The 22,517-nt window shown below is 41.3% G+C and overlaps 3 protein-coding genes and 1 non-coding gene across 12 annotated transcripts in view; 2 read left to right on the top strand and 2 right to left on the bottom strand.

Annotated features, from left to right (window-relative positions):
* The window catches only part of Uros (uroporphyrinogen III synthase), a 34,349-nt gene extending 25,724 nt beyond the window's left edge, over window positions 1-8,625 (bottom strand). Inside the window, exons 1-2 of one of the 3 annotated variants that reach the window (XM_021253291.2) lie at window positions 8,356-8,625; window positions 3,308-3,450 (exon numbers count right to left, since the gene is read on the bottom strand). In XM_021253291.2, coding sequence (XP_021108950.1) covers window position 3,308 — 1 coding nt within the window. In that variant the 5' untranslated portion in view covers window positions 3,309-3,450; window positions 8,356-8,625. Of the gene's footprint in view, window positions 1-582; window positions 2,801-3,307; window positions 3,451-8,355 lie in introns of those variants that run through there. The other 2 variants (XM_004838745.4, XM_021253292.2) reach the window with 2 other exon arrangements.
* Window positions 8,626-8,865: 240 nt separating this feature from the next.
* On the top strand, window positions 8,866-22,171 carry Bccip (BRCA2 and CDKN1A interacting protein). 3 transcript variants are annotated; one of them, XM_004838743.4, is made up of 7 exons: window positions 8,867-9,068; window positions 14,120-14,194; window positions 14,838-14,918; window positions 18,281-18,370; window positions 19,044-19,231; window positions 20,373-20,547; window positions 21,732-22,171. In XM_004838743.4, the coding sequence occupies exons 1-7, from the start codon at window positions 8,901-8,903 to the stop codon at window positions 21,900-21,902; spliced, it is 948 nt and encodes a 315-aa protein (XP_004838800.1). In that variant the 5' UTR covers window positions 8,867-8,900; the 3' UTR covers window positions 21,903-22,171. The 3 variants fall into 3 exon arrangements, with proteins under 3 accessions (XP_004838801.1, XP_004838800.1, XP_087041296.1); XM_087185170.1 differs by having other exon boundaries at window positions 8,890-9,068; window positions 14,013-14,194; XM_004838744.4 differs by lacking the exon at window positions 14,120-14,194 and having other exon boundaries at window positions 8,866-9,068.
* Window positions 12,407-12,530, top strand: LOC147825713 (small Cajal body-specific RNA 23). The gene has a single exon (XR_015440600.1).
* The window catches only part of Dhx32 (DEAH-box helicase 32 (putative)), a 61,924-nt gene continuing 61,545 nt past the window's right edge, over window positions 22,139-22,517 (bottom strand). For all 5 annotated transcript variants that reach the window (XM_021253286.2, XM_087185166.1, XM_004838742.4 and 2 more), the window contains one exon: window positions 22,139-22,477. In XM_021253286.2, coding sequence (XP_021108945.1) covers window positions 22,309-22,477 — 169 coding nt within the window. In that variant the 3' untranslated portion in view covers window positions 22,139-22,308. The remainder of the gene's footprint in view (window positions 22,478-22,517) is intronic.

Genomic DNA, 22,517 nt, shown 5'->3' with positions numbered 1-22,517 from the left:
AAGATAAGCAGCAAGGAAGGACAAAGGAATAATTCTCAAACCGCAATAAAGCAGTGAAGAAAGGAATTAAGAAAAAAGAAAAAGCAAAACACTTGCAAAAACAAGCAAAAAACAGAAAAAAACCAAACCAAAACAAAAGAGATAAATTTTTCTGTGATTTTGAATGTGTGGTTTTCTTCTGGGATCTACAATTCTGGGAAAATGTCAGGCTTACACTGGTAGATGAAGAAGGCAGCCAGACCCCAGATCCATGCTGGATGAAGGTACCAGCTGGTAGTAGGACGAGGAGGGAATGCCACAACTTTAAATCCAGAGCAATTCTGGCTGAGTTTGGGGTCTGGCCATGGGTGCAGGGCCTGTGTTCAAACCCCACCAGGGGTCTCTTTCCAGCTGACTGCAGTTCCCCAAGCACCGCTGTCTCCTACCCAGTCTCTGTAGAAAAGTATCATTAGGACCCCTGAAGTGAGGCTGGCAGTGACTCTGAGTTCCACGGAGCTCAAACAATCAACCCTTCCCCAGAGTGTTGTCTGACCAAGCATTCTCCCCAGGGAAACGGTAGGTGTTTGGGCTAGAGTCACTCACCAGCTGATGCCAATTGAAGGACTCACATGGGAGCAGAATCCCATGCTTTCCCTGCTGCTCACAACATCCAGTCTGTTCCACGGCTGTGTTCCTCCCTGAAGCCCTTTGGAGTCCCCAGCTTTCACTTTGTAGACTTGGTCTCCCTTTCCCATGCGCCACGAGCCAGAAGTTGGGGAGAAAGTGCAGACTGACGCTTCCCTTCTCTATGTTGTGTTTAGTCTCTTTGACTTCTCTGTAGGTTTTAATTTTCCCATGATATCCTTCCTGTTTGCCGGGGATCTACTCTCTCTCTTTCCCAAGTTGTTATCTTCCAGTGTCTGGATTCCAAATCTCAGATAGGCTGAACTTTCCTTATCACTTCACCATTTTCCTGGAAGCTCTGGGGATGGTCACTTTTATGTATCACCTTGGCCAGGCTAGTTCTTGGTTATTTACAAATGTTAGTGTGGGTGCTGCTGTGAAGGTAGGTATTTTGGAGATATGGTCAAGCGTGTCATCAATAGGCTCTTGTAAGGGAGCTTTTCCTAGATAATCTGTGTGGTCCTTAAGAATAGTGGAGCAGAGCAGAGGCTCCCCTGGGAAGAAGAGACCCCACTGGTGGACATGCAGCTTTGGCTCCAGCTGAGTTCCAGCCCGCCCTTCTTGTTGGTTTGTACTGTAGATCCAGACTGGCCTTGCCAGCTCCCACAGCCTGCACATGCCAATTCCTGGCAATAAATGTCGTATACATCAGATCTTCCTGATTCTGTCTTTCTGCTTGAACTGTGACTAACATACCTTTCAGTGGGAGCTTGAATACAGGATATCACAAATGGCAATTAAATGTGGCATTTTCTGCTGAAGCATAAATTCTAAGGCTCCCATAGCAACTAATGTGGTGATTAGAGGGCTGAAGCACAATGCTGATGGAAGGAAGTAGAGAAGTCTGTGGCTTTAGAGTTCTCCTCGGCCCCTTTTCTTGTCTCCACCATGGTTTCAAGCTCTGGCACAGAGATCTCTGTGATTTCAAAGGATATTTCAGTAATGCTTTCAAATATCAGGAGCCAATCTCTCATACAAATGTTTTTATTTAGTTCTCAGGTGGTGACATCCCATGAGCTGGAATGTCCCTCAGGGAAATTACATCTGTATTACTTACTGGGGCATGTGTTCGATAATTTCCGGTACTAACAAGTGCTCTGAGGTGATATGGCTGAATGCCTGGAGTGCTGAGAGTCTTTCTGGGGAGATCTCTCTGAGGATGTGACATCTGAGTTAAGATCTGAATGATAATAGCAGTGAGAAGAAATGTTCAACTGTCCCTAAGAGAGAAGTACAGTGTGGCTCAAGTGTAATGGACAAGACAGACTCGATTTCCTGAGGAGAGAATCATATGAAAAGTGTCAGCCATGTCAGTGATAGGATCCACACCTTAGAAACGCCACAGGTTTAAGTAGCAAGGCTGGACAGGGACTCCAAGGGCCACAGCAGATTAGGTGAAAGAGTTCCCGGTTTGGATCGGAATTGTGGTGGCCGTACTGAGAAAGGAGAGTAGGGCGTGGTAAAGCTGGCTGGGGGAAGTAGGTGTGATCTGTTAATTACAAGACTTCTTTAGGTTCTCAATAGCATGGCCTAGACCTGATCTCAGCCTGAGGCCTGGGATCCCAGCACCACCTTTCAGGAGCCATATGTAGAAGTTTTCTCATGCATCTTCAAGATCCTCAAGGACAGCATAATTTGCTATCGTGGATTTTCCTCATAATAGCTCACTCTGTTTTCTCCAGTGTTCCCTTATCTCGCTTTTTCCTCTTTTACTCAGCCCAAGCTCACTTTGCAGAGCCAGATTCTCCCCAACTCTACACTTTTACTTTCTCAAATACGCTTTGCCAATACTTTTAGCTTGTTTCATTCAATTCTTTGTTTGAGAGAAGAACCTGGAGTCTAACTCCAGAAGGAGAGATGAGCAACCCAGAACCCAGTAACGTTTAGTTAGGGAGCCACTTTTAGAAGCAGGCTACCCGTTAACAGCACTAGCTTGAGCATCTAAGTGGCTGGATCAGAGATTCATACTGAGGACTGAGTTACTGCGACTCACCCACAGAATTCTGGGAGAAACCGTATGTTCACAGCTTGGTTAGACCAGGCTGAAAACAAATGCCTTTTTTCTTTGAAACTTTAAACTTTTTAGGTTTATCCAGTTTAATCCTATCATTTAGTCAACAAATATTTACAGAATAGTAACTGTAGTAGGCACTAAGCATACCATATAATCCCAGCACCATGATATTTATAGGAGAATAAAATGGTCATTTTACAAAACTAAACACAACAACAAAGTATTGGGCAGTCCCTTCCCCTTCCCACAGTGCTGAGGATTGAGTCCAGGGACACTCTACCACTGAGCTTCATCCCCAGCCCTTTTAAATTTTATTTTGAGATAAGGTCTCCATAAGTTATCCAGTCTGGCCCTGAACTTGTGATCCTTCTAAGTACCTGGGATTATAGGTAAGCACCGCTGCACCTGGTTAGAGGCAGTAAGTCTTATGAAAGAAAAATCAAGATGCTGTGGAAACATATGGAAGCATCCTGGCAACTCTTATTTGGACTGGCAGCTGTGGCACAGACTGCCAGCTGCCCCCAAATTCCTCTCTTCCTTCTCGTTCACCAGAATGGAATCCCTCATTGTTACCTGGGCACTAGGTTGCCTAAAATAAAAATGTATAGCTAGATATTGCCCGTGACTCACTTCCACCAACAGGATGCAAGATGAAGTGATGTGGGTCCTGTCTTTAGAAGGAATTACTGGTCCCTCCTGGTCCTCTTTCTGTTTTTCTTGCTGGCTGGAACATGAGTGGGTTCGCCAGGCCCATGGTACTTTCAGAGGATGATCTAGGGATGATGAAACAGGACAGAAGTATGGAGCCCTCTGTGTAGTACTACCACAATGTGGCCAGCACTTCACATCGGAGAAAAGTAAAGGCTTATCCTGTTTTATCCATTGTTCATTTAAATCTGTTAGGCAGCTGAATCTATATCCTAACTAATATGGGGGTGAGAGAGACATCTTTGAGGAAGTAATGTTTAGATGCTGACCTGAAGTCTGAGCAGGAATTAGCACATTGCAGAAGTTTGGAAATGGGTGTGACTAAAGAATGGAGGTAAGTCCCAGCTGCCAAGTACAAGGCAGAGTGCTAAGAGGTGGGGCAGGCAGGCAGGGGCTGGAGTACTGAGTCTTACTGGGTCACATCTGGGAGCGTGGATCTTCTTGTTTATGGACTTACTGCTCCTCTTTTCATTTCTGTTTGCCCTTTTATGCCCAATTTCTTTATGCAGATAATGTAAGGTAGGAAGTGTGGTGTCGGACAATAAGCACAAGGTTAAGGGTCAAGGAATCTGGGCTCTGGTCCCAGCTTTATTATTCAGCATGGTGTGATCTTTTCTCTCATGTTAAATGGAAAAAAACCCTTCTTGTTAACAAGCAAGAAGTGTCTCAAAGATAATAATGACAGCTAACAGCCTTAGTGAGCTCTTACTACCTACCAGGTTTTACATGAGTTTATGAGGAATCCATGAGGTTTATGAGGAAGCTGAGGTATATGGAGGATGACACTCATCCAAAGTCTCAGAACTGATAAGTTCTGGGACTCAGGCACTCACAGAACTCTGGCCCCAAGTTCTGTGCTCTTAGCTCCTCTTGCTATATGCCGTCACTCACACATTTTTGCATGCAACGTTTGGGAAAACAGTATCATGATATAAAGCATCACTATAGTACAAAATAATGAAATTACACACATATGTGAAAGCAAGATCAATCTGTCCATTGAGAGCAGAAAAATATTCCTCTGAGTTCTATTCTATGATTCTCTTAGGTAATAAAACCAGGGGTAGCATGACGCCTAGTTTCTTAATAGTAATTGAAGAGCTTCCCGGACAAGTGCTGCAGACTCAACAAATAAAATCAAATTACTTCCCTTATCCCTCTTTTGCCAACACTGAAAGCAGCTCCAGTGTAACATTAACAGAGCCACCACTGATGGTGCTTTGTCATGCTCAGTCCCATATCATGGGCGGACCAAGAAAGAAATTGATTGATAAGCATACACAGGTAATCAGGTGAACGCAGCATGTTTTGGAAGAGGCTGGCAGAGGGAGGAGTTTGCACGAGGGGCTGAGGCCTGGGTTCTGGTCTGGCTTGCTCTTCCCTTAGTCTTAGTTCCTGCATCTCTGAAACAGGCTGGAGGCCTCTCAGCTGTGGTTTTTCTTTCCCACAGTAGATACTTAGTAAATACTTGTTTTTTGTTTTTTTGGTTTTTTTGGTACCGGGGATCAAACTCAGGCCCTTGTGCTTGTGAGGTGTAAATACTTGTTTACACTGTGAGAAAGCAACACTTATAAATTTACCTAGTATCTGTGAAATGGGAATGATTACTTTTCCTTAAAAAAAAAAAGAAAGAAAAAAATATATATCTGACTGCATTAAAGCCACTTTGATGATGAGAAAGGACCAGGCCTTAAACCCACATATCCTGGGTCTTGCTGCTCTGAGTATCAGCAGTAACAACAGCCACCCTTTAACTAAGCACTTTCTGTGCTATTTACTTGGTGTAGTAGGGTTCTCCAGAGAAACAAAACCAACAGGATACACCAATTATCTATAAAGAAATTCATTATCGATAAAGAAATGTGTGATTTATGTGACCACAGAGGCTGAAGTGTCCCAAGAACTACCATCTGCAAGCTTGTGATACAAAACAAATTCTAAGATGCCTTAAATTTTTTTTTTGGTACTGGAGATCAAACTTGGGACCTTGTGCTTGCCAGGCATGTGCAGTGCCCATGAGCTACATCCCTGGCCTGGAGATGCCTTAAATTTAATTAGAAAGACCAGAGGTTGGATGGGGAAAAAGATAATTAAAGTTAATCAGTTAATATCTACTGGCTCAAATCAACAAACTATTCTACATTCCTAAATGTTAAAATTTTGCCTTAAAAGCCCTAGGGTTGACTTCCAGGTGCTGCTATGGTCTCCTGTATATGTATAAATTTTCTATACTACTAACTCCAACCAACCCAGCAGCAAAAAGTATTTCTCTTTATGGAATGTCCTCCTATTTCAAAACTTTCCCATTTCCTGTTATCCTGCTCCTCCTATTTACAGCCAATGTAGGTCAATGTAAACAATTTATGCTTTCCTTCCCCCAAATTTTCATTATAAAAATGCTCTTCGCTTTTAGGTCTGGCAGACATTTTTCCAACTGTTATCTAGCCTTGCTGCTGGTACCTGCAGAACTTCCTCTAGGAACTGCCCTTTTTGGCCAACATTAGTAAAAGCTCCATACCCTTTAATTCAGAGAATCCTTGATCTCAAAATTTTTGGTTTAACAATAGAGACCCAGGAAAGGTAGTGGTATAGTATGAAGGGCTGGGGCCTGACAGTGTACATTCCAGTTCAAGTCTGAAGAACTGTGAACCAGGAGCACCAAGTGCAGGTAAGGGGCAGAGCATTGGAATTTTTTCCTCCTCCTCCACCTTTCTGTTCCACTCAGTCCTTCAGGGGACTCGATTATGCCTACCCACTTTAGGGAGGGCCATTCACTTTACTGCTTATGGATTCAAATGCTAATCTTTTCTGAAAACACCCTCACACATACCCTGAAACATTTAACTATGTATCTGGGCATCCAATGATCCACTGAAGCTAACACAAAACATTGACTATCCACTGGGCTAAGCATTTTATGTGGAAGACTGCAATTCTCATTCAAGCCTGCAAGGTAGGTACTATCATTCTTACAAGATGGGAAAGCAAGGCTCTTGTAGGTGGGAAACTTGCTCAAGGTCATGTAGCATTGTAAGCAGCAGCGACAGAATCTGAATTCAAGACTGAAGCCCATGCTCATTCTCCTAACCACTCATTACCATCTCTCTACCTTTAAGATAAATTCTGTGCTAAAGACTGAGCCAGTGGTAATCAATTAGTCCCTAAGTTCCCTGGAAATCAGTATTGTTTTCTCCTCTCTCTTTTTTCTTTTTGGAGACAGGGTTTTGCTATGTAGTCTAGATTGGCCTGGAACTTGGGATCCTCCTGCCTCAGCCTCCCAAGTGCTGAGATTACAGGCATGTGGCACCATGCCTAGCATGTACAGTATTTTTTTTTTTGATACAGGCATCCACTACCACTGTCTGTCATATATTTTCTTGACCATCAAAACTGTGGCTGGGCCATTTGCTTATACTTGCTATTCTAATTCACATCATGAACAGGAACTCAACATTAGGAACTGAGGGCACAACAAAAGGCTTTTCCTTTCTTAGCAAAGCAGTATATACTCATTCAGACTGACAAACTACAAAAAAGCACAGTGCCTTAAAAAATTAAAAATAGCATTAATCATAGGATCCAGCTGTTCCACTTCTAGATATATAACCCAAATAACTGAAAGTAGAGACTTGAAGAGATATTTGTACACTCGGGTTTTGCAGCAGCAATATTTACAATAGCTAAAATGTGTAAGCAAACCAAATATTCATTGACAAATAATTCACCGGTATTATTCAGCCAAGGATGGAAATCCTTACACATGAACAGTGCTCTAAGATTCCATTCATATATAGTTTCTAGAGTAGTCAATTCATAGAGATGGAAAGTAGAAATGTGGCTGCCAGTCTGTGTGGGGGGAGGAAGGAGGAGGGCAGAGGAGTTATACTGAGTAGGTTTTTTTTTTTTGCAAGACAAAAAATGCTAAAGAGATGGATGGTAATACATGTGAATGTACTTATGTTACTGAGCTATACACTTAAAGTGTGAGAAAAATGGTAAATGTTGTGCTCTATATTTTTTTACAATAGAAAGTATAAAGAAATAGGGAAGAAGTGACTCATGATGTCTCAACGACATATTTGTATGGTGCTTTGAGTCTTTTCCCCCAAATCTTAACCTTTTGATAGGTATACATTATGAGTGTATATTTTGCAGTTGTGGGACTTGCTAAGGCTATTTTAAGCCATTCCATCAGATGTGGAGCCTTGATGTATAAGTACTTTAATTTCTATGATATGGACCTCACAGAAACCATCATGAGGACTCAGGGTCTCCTGATTCTATATCCTACTGATGAAAGATCACTTGAGAAGAGATCAGCGGACTTCTGCTTCTGACCACTAGGGGCAGTTCATTTTGATTTTAGAATCAAACATCCGACCCACTACTTTTACACAGAAAATGATGGGAAACCACAGATCTCATTCTCAGAAAGCTGATGTTTTCTCTAATTAATGACCTTCTTTCTAAATAACAGTCTTTACAACAAGCTCAAAATTGGTAGTCCGTAGGATAACCTGACTAGTAGATCCGATTTCAATGGTACAGGCTTTATAGATCAAATTATTTTTAGCAAACATGCAGAACTCCAGCTTCCCTTAAAATGGATCTGACAACCCCGGAGCAGTACCTTCACTTGACCACAGTTGATGGCAGCTGAGGCATACACATTCTTTTCTGTATCACAGCCTCTCTTCAATTACTTTCTCAAAACAAGCTCAGGCTTTTTATTTAGACTACTGTACTCCTCGCATCTAAAGCACTTAAGATCTCCAGGTCTACTTAAAAAGAACTCTTAGAGCCTCAAAAGGCCGGTCTTGGTCTTCACGAGCATCTGCCAGGATTCGCTGACCTTCGAACCGGGACTGGCAGCGGACCCCGGGCGCTGGCTTCACTTTGTCACTTATCTCTAGAGTCCTGCACGTCCGCGAGCCTGTGTCTGCATCAGTACAGTGGGCAGGGACACCTACCTCTCGGGAATGACGAGGCCCCACAGGGCTAAGGGGTGGGACCCTGCCCTTCACGATGCTCCGCAACGACAAGGGGCAGAATCTCGCAGTCCCAGCAAACAAGCTTCAGAGGGGATGACAACAGAATTGGAGCCCACCTCTCAGGCAAAATGCGGAACTACGCACAGCGCCCTGCCCCAGGAAGCTCAGCACCTCTGCCCGGGTCGCGAACTCACAAGCCTTGGTGGGCGATCACGCTTGCGCACCGACATCCACACGCCGGAAGGAACCGGGTTAGGTGGATCGAACCACTGTGTGAAGTGGGGGGGGACTTGGAGGGAGTGAGGAAGTGATAGAAGTTGAAGGGGGAAAAAAGAAAAAGCCAGGATAGGTCCTTTAAGATGGTCAGGACTCTTCAATATCACGGCTATGTAATCCAGCAGAGGCACTAGGGTTGGCATCGACTCAGCACCGAGATTCTTAGTAGTCTCCTATACCTTCCGCTAATACGGATTGGTCCGGAAGGTAGAGGGTGAAATTTGCGCAGGCGCAGTGTGGGCGGCAATATGGCATCCCGGGCTAAACGGAGCGCTATGGGGAGTGGGATCCTGCGGCCGCAGGGAGCCCAGGTCCATTGCAAAGAGGAAGAGGAGGAAGATGAAATAGAAGACGAGGACGAAGACGATGAAGACAGTGACGAAGAAGAGGACGAAGACGACGAAATCGTTGACGAGGTGAAAATCACATGCTACCCATTTTGGTTTATACCTGAAAATACTTTCTGGTAGTATAACAGCAGAATGATGATCCCGTGAGCTGCGTGGGGTGGTGACTTCTTTGTTTCTGAAGGTTGGTAAGCAGAACCTGGAGATGATAAACCCTTAAAATTTGAGTCTTTTCCATACCTCAGGCACAATAATTATTTTGTGACAGCCCCCTTCCCGGTTACGTTCCCCTCCAAGCCCGCCACCACACACTCAAGTTTTGAAATGACTATTAAATCCCCATATCTTTAATAGGCCAACAGGGGCCTGCAAAGTTTATCTTCTCCCCACCCCTGCAACAATTCTCGGCCTCTTAAAAAAACAAAAATTCTCCGCCTCCTAAAGTTTGCGTGCTTAATTCACGTCCGTCTTTCATTCCTTTCTTCTTTTTTTTTATTAGTGCATATTAGTTATACAGACTGTTAAGTTTCATTTTGTTATATTCATATATATATATAACATACTCGCACATGCTTGTAATCCGAGCTACTCGGGAGGCTGAGGCCAGAGGATTGCAAGTTCAAGGCCACCCTGGGCAATTTAGGGAGACTGTATACCAGAATACAGTAGGGTTGGGGATATAGCTCTGCACTCTCTGAGTTCAGTCCTCAGTTCCACCATCACCCAAAACAGTCAAAAAACCCTTCAATAAACAACCCAGAGTAGGATACTTACTTCATTTTCCTGAAGGCTTTCTGCTGTTCTGTAGAGTCTTTTCAAATGATTTTCATCCTGCAAAGCTTTTCTTTCCTTGTTTAGATCATAGATAAGCTATATTTTCTGCCTCCCTGGAACAGTTGACATAGTTAGATAGTTTGATTTTATGGACTCATAGAACTGGGTTCTGCTCTTCCGAATAGTTACTTTTTCTTGCCAGAGCAGTGCCTGGCACTATAGGCCCTTATTTGCTGAATGAATAATTAAGACTGAGTGATCCTTAAGGCTATTGAAAATATCTTAAGTAAATGCCTCAAACTTAATTGACCAAAGCAGAATTTGTAATTCATGTTTCTCCTAATCGTCACCATTTCTATAAATGGTTCCCAGTTTACTAGCTGTTCAGACCCCAAACCCGTGAGTTAACTTTAATCTTAATCTCCCCATTTTCTTCTTCCCACATCCAGTTCATAAGTAAATCTTGTTAGGTTTACCTTCAGTATCCAGACGTTCTCTTCGATTCTGCAACCATTGTACTCCACAACTCTTATTATCTCTTGCCTATACTACTTGAGTAGCTTTTAACTAGTTTGCCTTTTCCATTCTTGTCCCTCTATAATCTGTATTTATGACCAGAGATCTTGTAGGTCTATTCTCACTCCTGCTCAGAATGCCCCGTGGGCTTCCTATTTAATTTAATTTAATTTAATTTTTTCTTCTATTTTATTTTTAAGAAGAGCCTACATCCTTTTGGTTGAGGGACAAAAAGGTACCTAGAGAGCTGGGTGTGGTGGTGCAGGCCTGTAATCCAAGTACTCAGGAGGCTGAGGCAGGAGGACCACTGCGAGTTTGAGGCCAGCCTGAGCTACATGGTGAGTTCAGGGCCAGCCTGAACTACAAAGGGAGACCCTGCCTTAAAAAAACAAAAAACCCCCAAAAAACAAATGTAGTTTGAGTGGCAGGGTCAGAATAAGAGAGATGGGAAATGCAGTCGTAGAGATAAGCATGAGTCAGAGTGAGAGTGGAAGGGAAAATAGGGAGAAGTGTGGATGCAGGATTAGGGATGAAATTGTGTTGTAGGTTTATGATACTTCTTCCTGTCCAAATCAGATCTTTACTTTGGCTTCTTGCCTTGTGTGCCTTTTTGCTATTTTTCACTTAGTATATGTGCTGCCGAAGCAAGCACATCCATTTTTCACTTAGAAGAACTTTTAACTGGATGTTTTACTAATTTTAAATTATAGAAATCATTGCTTCTTGCATTAACATGAAAAATCAGACTGCTAATGACTAAAAATTTGTGTACTATAATAACCACCATTGGTAGTGTAGAGAAATAGGCACATACACTGTGAGTGGGAGTGTAAATTGGTGCAGTCTTAGTCTCTTTGGAGGATAATTTGAAAGTATCACTCATTCTCAGCTCTTTTTTTTTTTTTTTTGATACCAGGGATCAGACTCTGGACCTTGTGCTGCAAATCAGGTGTGGTGCCACTGAGCTAAATCTCCAGCCCCACAGCTCAATTTTGCTGTGTAGAAAACTATGAGAATTTAGAAATTCAAAATTAGCTTCAGATTTTTTTGATGCAAGATGGTTTATAAGTTATAAGAAAATATATTTGGCTTTTTAAAGTCCTAAAGAGCCTAATATAAAGGATTAGGTGAGGTACTTGGCTGAGCAATAAAAATAGTAGCAATCTGCAAGAATTTCAGGGAGGAGAGGTGGTGTGAGGGATAATTTCAATTGTAACTTGATTGGTTTGAGAGAAGGCTAGATTAATATACCACACTTCTGTGTGTCTGGCGGGTCATGGAGATGTGACCTTGGGGATTATGTCTGGTCCCTGGCCCTTCCTGTCTGGCCCCTTTCTCCTCTCTGCTTCCTTGCCTCCATGAAGTGAGCAGTTTTCCTCCACTGTGTCCTTCTGTCATGATGTCTCTGCCTTGGAGCCAGTGGACCATGGACCAAAACCTCTGAAACTCTAAGTCAAAATAAACTTCTCCTTTAAGTTGAAGGTGTGGTGTTTTGTCGGTGACAGGAAAGTTAACCCGTAAAGATGGGGATAGTGAAAAGATGTGAAGAAAAGGAATAGGCATGTTTAGTTAAGGCTGTTGTGATCATATAGTTAGGTCTCTGATTTGTGCTTAATAGAAACCCTGGGAGAATAGCTTCAGCAGAAAGGGGAACGTGTGATGATATGGTTACTTATATTCCTCCAGGGGCTGGAAAGCAGCTTATTTTCAGGAACAGACTGGGGCTCTGAGCCTACATTGCTACTGAGAACCTTGCAAGTCTCACAGTTTTCATCTTTGCTTTACTTTCCTCTGTTACATTCATTCAAAATATTTGTTCTTTTTCCGCTTCATGTAACAATAAAAAATGCCAGTAGCTCCTGAGATATTCATTCAAAAGGGCAAGAAGGCTAGACACTACATTCTTAATTTTAAATTCTAAATCACCTAGTGTAGGGGAGTCAGAACTGTCATATGAAACTGGATGAACAGAAGCTGTATGCAGGCGAAGGGATGTGGACAGATAATCCATTTGGAATCTGCTGGATTGGCAGTGCCGTAATAGCCTAAGGTATAGATCTGAAGCTTCTGTCTAAGGAAAAAGCACTACAAGAGCATTATTTAAAGAATTTATTTAAGCGCTCACCAGGTTTGGTCTTCTCCATGTGGTCCTGACCTGCCCTCCGTGAGCAAGAGAATTGGGACTGGTTTGGGGGTGTCCTGTCTGAGTGGGCATTGGACACCACGGTTTTCAGTACAACAAATGACACTGCTCGTCCACTGCAACTATGACAGTGAAAATTCCTTTAAAGTTAGCACCCAGTTGCTTAGGGTGGAGGAATTGACTTTTACCCTACAGAAATTTAAAAATAACAAGTAAATAGAAAAAAGAAGAATTTATTTCTAAGGAATTAATTCAAGACCTGAAACATGACAGTTAGTTGGTTTAGTTCATTCCTTTTGGAACACCCCTGTCCAAATTACTCTTTACACAATCCGATCCACTTCAGAAAGTGGGATTTGAAGTCTGAAGGCTGAACCTGATATCCAGGCCCTGGCAAGTTAACAGCAAGAGAGCACTTAAATATAAGTGTAGTCAGGATAGCAAGGCCAATGTAGGTCTGATTTCCTCTGGTGTCCTTCGACTGAGACCCAAATTCCAAAACTTGAAGTACATATATGCTATTTTATCAGAGTGCACATGCACTTATAAAGGTATGATTTGCGTGGCCAGAGACTAATCTTGTGCAGCATTTAAAAGCATCTAAAGTTCTGTTGTTGGCATGAAGTAGTAGTTTCATTTCTTTGTGAGCTGTTTCAGTAGCATTGTTTAGATGCTGTTGTTTTGCAGAGGTAGATAAGGGAGCCCAGCTACATACACCTTCTAGTCACTTGGACTAATCATATTTCCCCCTGCTTTAGGGGCTTAGCATATGCTGTTGCCTGTCCCAGGAAGCCTCTTACTTGTTTTAGTTCCCACCTTATGGCTCTTCTTTAAGGATGCTTTTCCAGACTTTGATTTTCTGTTTTTTAAGTTGTTAGAGCACTTTTTTTTAGTGGCATACACAGTTGCAGTATTACATTTATTTCCATGAGTATCTCCTTAGTGTCTGTATTCCCACTGAAGCCGTAAGTATCTGTGAGCAAGATCATTCATGTCTGTATTGTTCACCATTTCATCTCAAGTGCTTGGTACCTGTTGATACTCAATAAATATTTGCTAATGGCTGGGCATGGTGACACTTCCTGTAATCTCAGCACTTGGGAGGCTGAGGCAGGAGGATTTCCATGAGTTCACGGCCAGCCTGGGCTATATAGTGAGTTTAAGCCTAGCTTGAACTATATAGTGAGACCCTGCCTCAAAAAAAATTTTTTTTTTTGTTGTTAAGTGAATGAAGTATATCCTCAAATCCATAGGCTATGATCAAGTTCTTGGCAATTCCAGGGACTTCTGGTGTGATTTTATTCTTTACTCTTTTTGCCACCAGGAAAATGATAATTCTCCTTTGTGGCTGCTGTGACTATTTGATCCAGAGTAGCCTTCCTAAGTATCTAAATGAGGTCATTCTGAGTGTTTTATTCCTCTCAGGCTTTTGTGTCCCATGAGGTAATAGTATGACTGTCTTTTGTAATCTGTACAGGTGGCAGTCTTTGCCTGTTTTGAAGCCTAGACATTTATAGTTATTCAAATAACATTTTCTTATTCTTGTCTCTTTTTCTTTGTCCCCTTGACATCTTCTGTAGACGACAGAAACCTAAAAGAGTGGAAGTTGAAGAAAAAACATTTGCAAAGTGGAAAGTACTGCCTGAATCATTTATATATGACAATGTATTTTGCATATTCTTTACAGGAAGTGAATATTGAATTTGAAGCTTATTCTATCTCAGATAGCGATTATGATGGAATTAAGAAATTACTGCAGCAGGTATTGTCTTTCACATATTACATATAAATTTGCTCTCTTAAGAAAATTCAGGCCATTTAATAGAAGCTCTCTCCAATTTCATCATTTCAGAATTCCTCTCCCTTTTCTACATTTTACTGGGAAGAACTGTTTCTCTTTTCCAGGGCTAATCCTCTGTTTGTGCCACTGCTCCCAGATTCTTTCCCCCGATTATTATATTCAGGTTTTTGTGTCTTAAAAAAAGCCCTCCTTGAGCTACTATCACATCCAAACTTAATGAGGTACAATTCTTATAATCATATAACTGACTGCACTTATGTGCTGCAGTCATTGTTGCTGACTTGACTTATTCCTTTATACCATATAATCTTACTGGTTCTTTAACCTTTATAGCCTCCAGTGACCTGTCACCAAATTCTTTGTCCCTCTGTCCATCCTCCTTCTCTTGTACCTCTATTCCCCAGACACCCTCATTGCCATTAATTCCTGTTCTCTGAAATTTCTTAACCCTAGCTTCTTTGATTCTCCTGGGCTTTTTCTTATTGGGGTTGCTTTTCTAAGTCATCTTCTTGGTCAAGTCATTAAAATTTCATTAGTTTTATTTGAATAAGGGATTTGTTTTATTAGAAACTTGAATCTTAATTTAAAAATTTTTCCCTTTTAGCTTTTCCTAAAGGCTCCCGTGAATACTGCAGAACTAACAGACCTCTTAATTCAACAGAACCATATTGGGAGTGTGATTAAGGTAAGTAGGACAGTTGCTTTTATTTGGATTATATGAGTTCTTTACTCTGTTCAGCTCCAACTGGAAGGAATTACCTCTGGAGGACTGATCAGAAGGCCAGCATCATAAGCCAGGGAACAGCAATGGAGGAGAGAAGTGGGCCAATTCAGAAGATACTGGGGAGATGAATGTGATGGGGCACATGTGTGGTTGGCTGTGAGAATGAGAGAAAACAGTCAAGGATAACTTCCAAGTTTCTGGCTTGAGCAACCTGGAAAGCAAACATGGAAGATCGGGTTAGGAGGAGGAATATCACTTTGATATTTGAACACTTTGAGTTTGGGATGCCTGAGACATGTTTAAGTGAGATATTGAGCAGCAGCTGGAGACTTTCAGGTTTTAGCAGAAGTGGTTGGGATTTCCCAGGGAGGGTAGGGGATAGACACACCCTGGTCATACCAGCAGTATTTAGATGAGGAAAGTAAGTGGTAGTGTCAGCAGTAAATGAATGATTGGAGAAGTAGAAGAAAAAGCAGCAGAGTAATACCATAAAAGCAGAGGAGTAACATTTGAAGGAGAAGGGAATTGTCATCATTGACAGAGGTAGTAGAGAGTTCTGGCTCTGCTGCTTATCTGGTGGTTCCTGTGGTTGTCTGTTGCTACATAACAAACTACCCCACAGCTTACTGTTATAGAATAGCAAATCAGTTAGGTGGCTTGTGGATCTGCAGTTTGGACAGAGTTCAATGGGGATGACTCATCTGCTCCTGCTGTGTGTCACATTAGCTGGGGAGGCTCAACACGGGACGAGAGGGTTCACTTTTAAGATGGCTAACCATGTAACTGGCAAGTGAGTGTTGCCTCTGTTGGGAACCCATCTTGCACTTAGGGCCAGAGGCCTCAAGCCTTCTCTATGTGGGCCTTCCTACATGATGGTTGAGTTCCAAGAGCAAGCAAAAGAACCAGGTGGAAATGTATAGCATATTATGATAAAGTGTCCTTCCCTCCAGTCACTTGATCTGCACAGATACAGTGTCTCCCAAGGGAGGGAAAGTCTAGCCAGGGGAGGGTATGTACAGTTCACCAGTCAGTGGACAGTTGTCAGAAGAGAATGTCATTAGGGCCATCTGTAGAAGATGCAGTCTGCTCCTGTGACCTTAATCTAGTTCCAGAATGACACTAGTACCTACCTAGCAGCTTGAGTAGGTGAATAAAATGAGTTGCTAAGTGCTTAGAACAGTGTCTGGTACATGGCAAATTACAGAGAGATAGATGGTAGATAGATAGATGGATAGCAGTCACCGTGCTTTTTCCCATCCCCAGAACTTGTTCTCTAGCCTTTTGTGAAAAACAGAAACAGGCTACACTGTAATGGCTCATTTAGATGGCTCACCTTCAGCTACCTCACTTTGTCTTCAAGCCCAAATTTCTTAAAAAGTAGTCCCAGAGGGGCGGGGATTTAGCTCAGTGGTTCTGGTGCCTGCCTCACAAGCGCAAGGTCCCGAGTTCGATCTCCGGTACCAAAAAAAAAAAAAATCTTAGACTGTGCCCACTTCCTTGCCTTCTATTCATTTCTCAAAAACCTCAATCATTTTTGTGTTGATAAAATTTTTACACTGAATGATGGATCTTTGTTACTAAATATAACAGATGCTTTCAGGCCTTCTGATAACATTAGTGACCTTTCATGCTAAGTCTAAAGAAAATGAGAAAAAGAAAACCTCCTTTAGCTTTATTAGGGCAACAGGAAGAAGCAGACCACTTGCTCTTTCATAAATACAGTGGACCCTTGACTTATAAACTTGATTGGTTCCCGAGGGAGTGTTGGTTATAAGTCAGTACAGCTGAGATCTGGATGTTTACCTGGGTACATGCTATAGATAACAAGAGGCAGATGAGTCTTCCATTGACCTAATTAACCCAAGTTGTTCCATGTGTCAGGCTGGTTGTAACTTGAGGGTCCACTGTGAATCTGATCTCTAGCTGATGAGTGTCTTATGAAACCTAATGGGTATGTATGAGAAACAGTTGCTTTTGTCCTTGAGACAGCCTATCATCCAATTGGAAGATTCAGCCTTTACATGGATAATCATGCAAAAGCTCTAGTTCTAATTATAGCTTCTTTGGCATCTAAGGAGACACTTGAGATTTCCTGACCCTGGAGACTTTGTGTTCTTAGGAGCTGACTGCCCAGAGCATTTGTTGGAGCCTTTGGGATTGGATTTGGACTCTTAAATAGGGCCCTGGGGTCATAGAAAAGGACAGGGGGCTCAGTGAATTTGTGTATGCATGAATTGAAGAAAGAAGCTAGAGATGAAGGGAAGGTCTCTGTAGTAACTGCTCAGTACTTAGGTCTAAAATATTGTGGACTGAAATGGCTTAGAAGAGGGAACGATGAGATGGAATGAGTTGTTTGATGGAGCAGAGGCATGTATTAAGCAGGTGGAGGCTTGCTGGAGAGGCAAGTGGTTTTAGATGTGATTGTGAACCTAGACTTATGGAACAGCAGACCCGGAGCACAGCACATTGCCAGGAGAGGAGCAGTGAGTGTGTTTGTGGGGGATGTTAATTGCTTATGAGCTAAGTGGTTTTTTATTTCATAGGACTTGAAAAAGGTCCCTTTTATTTTATTTTATTTTTTTAGGGTCCCTTTTATTTTTCCTGGCCTTTTGTCTGCCCTTATTGTTCAGGTTTTGACACAGCACACACATGCACATTCGTGTGTGTGTGTGTGTGTGTGTGTGTGTGTGTGTGTGTAGGGGTGATCTTCTGAAGCTCTTGGAGACTCAGATGTTGATCTTGGAGATCTAGGGCTGGTTTATCTATTACTTTTTTCTGGACTTCTTGCCCCTTTCTCCTTTATGAGCAAATATGCTCTTAGTCTTCTCAATGGAATTATCAGTCTCATGAATTAACTGTCTCATTCTCTACTTGTATCTTTGAACTTGACACATACTGTTTAACTTCACTAATGGTAAAGACTGGCAAGCACTCTGAAAGTAGGAGTTTTATAGTGCAACAGTGTTGTGGGGCACAGTGAAACAAGCAAGGGCTGGCTCTAACCAGCTCATTTGAAAGACAAAATGTTTTGTGGATTTTTGCTCCCATAATGAAAATTTGTACAGGAAAATGTCTCAGGAATGTTCTACAGTGTTTTAAATGAGCTCACACGGAATGTAAGAGGAACAGAGCCAAGGTAGGTAAAGTGATCTGAACAAAGTCACACCACATTGAGGATATTGTGCTTTTCTAAGCTGACAGCAAGAAAACAAAGTTTTGGTTTTTAAAGTGAAAAGATAAATGGGGCCTTGATTCCAATATTTGTTATTACAGTACTTCTTTCCAACTAAAATAAAGTTCAAATTTTTTCTTTTTTAAAATAGCAAACGAATGTTTCAGAAGACAGTGATGATGATGTGGATGAAGATGAGATTTTTGGTTTCATAAGCCTGTTAAATTTAACCGAAAGAAAGGTTAGTTTCACTGGGTGGCATCTGAATGGTCATTCCTTGGTCCCATAAACCATTTTTATTTAATGTGTGCTGAGGATGTCTTTTATGTCAGACTGTCACATTAGCTGTAAGGATGTGAGCTCTTACCGTTAACTCTTTCTCAATGCAAAGGTGTTTTTGTTTTGAATGTTTTGTATCTGGTTAAAGTTGTTTACTCCCTGTGGTAGGGTCACCTGGCATTTGCCACAGGAAATGGTTGTGTGGTATCTCTGTAGCTGGTCTAAAGTTGAGGGCACTGACTGGCATTTACTTGTGTTTGATTTCTCTTCTTAATGGACTCACTGATGAATTCTCAAAAACAATGCCAACAGCCTACTCTCTTGAGAATAAGATACAGGTTACACATTTAAAAATCTTTAAGAACTTTCCACTTACTTCCCACTGTTTTCATGAGATGGACTAAGATTACTGTTCCAGTGTATGTTAATTCACCACTCATGAGCTGGTGGCTAAGCAGGAGTAGTTACTTTTGAGAAATACTTAAGCAGTCAACACTGAAGATGTACCAGATTGTAAAGGGTGTAGCAGGAAACTCCCCTTACCTGTGAGATAAAAAACAGTGGCTCACACTTTAAAGTTTTTTCCTGTAAGTGATGGCCTGTAATAAAAAGCAAAGTTTCTCTTTGCTTTCTAGGGTACCCAGTGTGCTGAACAAATTAAAGAGTTGATTCTAAGCTGCTGTGAGAAGAACTGTGGAAAGAGCATGGTTGAACAGCTGGACAAGCTTTTAAATGACAACACCAAGCCTGTGGGCTTTCTGCTAAGTGAACGATTCATTAATGTCCCTCCACAGATCGCTCTTCCCATGCACCAGCAACTTCAGTAAGAGACTTTGGAAAAATACTTTCAAACAGTAATCTTTTTCCAAGTAGATTCAGAAATGTTATTGAAATGGAAGGTGTAGGTATAGAAAGAGTTTTTTATTTTTGGTACCGGGAATCAAACTCAAGACCTTGCACCTGCCAGGCAGGCACAGTGCCACTGAGCTAAATCCCCGGCCCCTAAGAGTTCTAACCTAGCTGGAAGCAAGTTGGGTGTGAGGAAGGGAAGAAACAGTTGGTGAGGTGCATTCATTTCTAATCTGCTTTTTGAAGAGTTTTCATTATTTGTGGTAATTCTTAAAGAGTAAAGATTTAAATGGTGCAAAAGTAGATGAATTTCATAGATTTTTCACCCCATTTAACTGTTTCACCTTAGTTTCTGTAGAATGCTGAACAATTACAATAACAAAAACTGAGTCAAATTCCTAAATTCCTTTGGTATAACTAATGAAACTAGTCTTTGATACTGTTTCTTGCTTTTTGAGGTTTTTGTTAATGCAGGAGTTTTAAGTTTACAAAATATTTAAATACAAGCACTGAAAAACTTTCATTGCCATTCTATTAAGTGTTCTACAATTTAGGGTGTCCACTTCTGTGCTACAGTATGTCAGAAATTAGTCCTGGACACTGCATTTAGAGACTGTAGTAGTCTTGTTAGTTGTGGGTATGTGCCTTTGTATGATTCAGTTTAATAGTCATTACTTTAAAAAATTCAGATTCTTATATATGTATTTTTAACTTTGCACAGAGCAGTGATGTTAAGTGAGTTTGAGACTTGTGTTAATTGCTGTGTATCTATATAAGCTCAAAATTCTTCACAGTATTATAAAAATGGTGCCATAATCACTCTAAAGTACAGCTGACTGCCTAAATAAAAATCATTGCTGTAGCCCCAGCATTCGGGAGGCTGAGGCAGGACTGCCATGAGTTTGAGGTCAGCCTGGGCTACATAGTGAGTTCAGGGCCAGCCTGAAACTACATAGCAAGACCCTGTCTCAAGAAACAACAGAAAACATTGCTTTAGAAGTATCCAGATCAAATGCCTGTTGATAAGCCCGGGTCACAGCAAAACCCACTGAAAGTACCTCACTGGCTTTGTATAGTAAGCCTAGCAGGTAACATTCTGTGTGTCTACCTTGTAGGAAAGAACTAACAGAGGCACACAAAACTAATAAGCCATGTGGGAAGTGCTGCTTCTATCTTCTCATTAGTAAGACATTTGTGGAAGCAGGGAAAACCAATTCTAAAAAGAAATGGAGCAACCAAAAGAAGGATGAATTACTGTTTGCAAATGCAGAAGAAGAATTTTTCTATGAGGTAAGACAATCTTATTTCTTCTGGTTAAATGTAAGGATTTTCTTGAAAATAAGTTTATTGTTCTCCCATTTTATATCAAAGTTCTTGAAGTATGGCCACTGGGTAGCAGCTAACATAGCACCTGGCACAAAGTAGGTACTCAAAAGGCTACTTACCAACCTTCCTGCCACATTGTAGTAGATTGTGGGGATGGGGAGGGGGAGAAAAGTGCCTCATCAGACATTTGTAATATGTTTACTGTGAGATTTTTAATTCTACAGCCACGCTGTGAGGTAAACATGAGCCCAGTTTAGTATGAATGTTGAATCTGAGATTAGGGAAATTACCTGAGATCACACAGGCAGTCACTGCAGAAGTTGGGGTGCACTTGCTACTCTGTTCCCCGAGTTGTGGCTGTCATCCCACTGGTGGGGCCTGTAGTGTTCCTTCTAAATAGGCAGCTTCGACTGATAGACAACCACACACCAGAGAATATTCTTTCTTACCAGTCTTCCTCTCAAAAATCTTGACATAACTCTGAGGGGGGAACGTATTTTTATAAATTGGATGGTATCACCTATTACTTTTGAGAATTACGGTCAGTACTGAAGCAGGATAGATTTAGCTGTGCTCTTGTTTTCCAGGAATAGTAAAAATAATTTAAAAAAAATATATGCCCGAGAACCTCAGACCATTTTGGAGAAAGTATGTACAGGCGTTAACTATCAAATGTTAAGAGTCTTTAATTTCACTTACCAACTACAGGCTTATTTTGAGAAATCAAATGAGATCATGAATGTGATCACCTTTGGAATTAAAAACAGTCTACAAATGGGTAAAAGTACTAGGATTATTTAACTTCCTTTTCACTTCTTAGAAATGGCAGGCCAAGGATTTAGCTCAGTGGCGCCGTGCCAGCCTGCTAAGTGCCAGGTCCTCAGTTCAAGCCCCAGTACCAAAAAAAAAAAAAAAAAAGTGACTCCTCAATCCCCATGTACCTTGTGTGGGTTAAAAATCTGTGTGCTGAGTGTTTTATAATTTCTGCCTGAATATCTCATTTGAGCTTATTTTATTCTGAGTTTTTGCTTCCTTAAGCTGTCATTATTTGAACGTATATCAAATGTAATATTCTTTATTGTAGATTAAATGAGTTTTGCCTTTGGATTGTCCATATTTTTAATCCATGATTACTTTTTTTACTGTAGAAGGCAGTCCTGAAGTTCAACTACTCAGTACAAGAGGAGGGTGACACTTGTCTGGGAGGCAGGTGGTCTTTTGATGATGTACCGATGAAGCCCTTGCGAACTGTGATGTTAATTCCAGGTGACAAGATGAGTGAAATCATGGATAAACTGAAAGAACATCTATCGGTATAGGACATTTCCCATGGACAATGCTGGGCTTGTTTTTGTAAAGTTATCAGAACACCCAGTGGAGATTTGCTGAAAAACTCATGGCTTTATTCAGATTAAAGTCCTCTACAAAATGTAGGGTTCTGTTCCATGTGTCTGACACATTTACAAATTGGCTTTTTAAAAACATTTTTTGACAAATTATGAAGAGTGATTAAAAACTTACAATAAGAAAAAAATGAAGTAGGAATTTAAAGGACTCAATAAAAACTCTATTTTTTATTTTAAAATCATGTACAAAGTGTTATTTCTTCAAGGCTATCCTGTGGGTGTGGTACCCACCTATGCATTAAATATTTGCACATAGCTCCAGCAGGCCCACTGTTAGGTCACTTTGGGATCCCTATTGCACCTTGGCTTTGGTGGGCAGTCACTGAATAGTGCATCTCTGTTCAGTAGTTTCAGGGTACTTCTCACACGTCTGTTCCTGTTTCATGGTTGAAATAGGAGACAAGTGATCCATTACTTGCTGTAGGATATCCTTGCTTTCACTAGGAGGCAGATTACTGAAGTAGTATTGTGGTACCAGTTGCATAAATCTGTTCAAAACAAAAAGATTAGATGAGGATAGATAGGGGT

Source organism: Heterocephalus glaber, unplaced genomic scaffold (assembly GCF_053883595.1).
Source record: "Heterocephalus glaber isolate CG9 unplaced genomic scaffold, H.glaber_assembly_v1.0 deba00001497, whole genome shotgun sequence".
Lineage (NCBI taxonomy): Eukaryota > Metazoa > Chordata > Mammalia > Rodentia > Bathyergidae > Heterocephalus > Heterocephalus glaber.
The sequence above is the reverse complement of the archived record's forward strand: the minus strand, read 5'-3'. Positions and strand labels throughout refer to the sequence as shown.

What these genes read in the sequence shown, in the direction of transcription:
- Bccip (XM_004838743.4), top strand. Translation starts at nt 8,901, where the DNA reads ATGGCATCCCGGGCTAAACGGAGCGCTATGGGGAGTGGGATCCTGCGG. An exon ending in ATATTGGGAGTGTGATTAAG is followed by an intron (nt 14,919 to 18,280) that starts GTAAGTAGGACA and finishes TTTTTAAAATAG; the next exon opens with CAAACGAATGTTTCAGAAGA. An exon ending in CCCATGCACCAGCAACTTCA is followed by an intron (nt 19,232 to 20,372) that starts GTAAGAGACTTT and finishes TCTACCTTGTAG; the next exon opens with GAAAGAACTAACAGAGGCAC.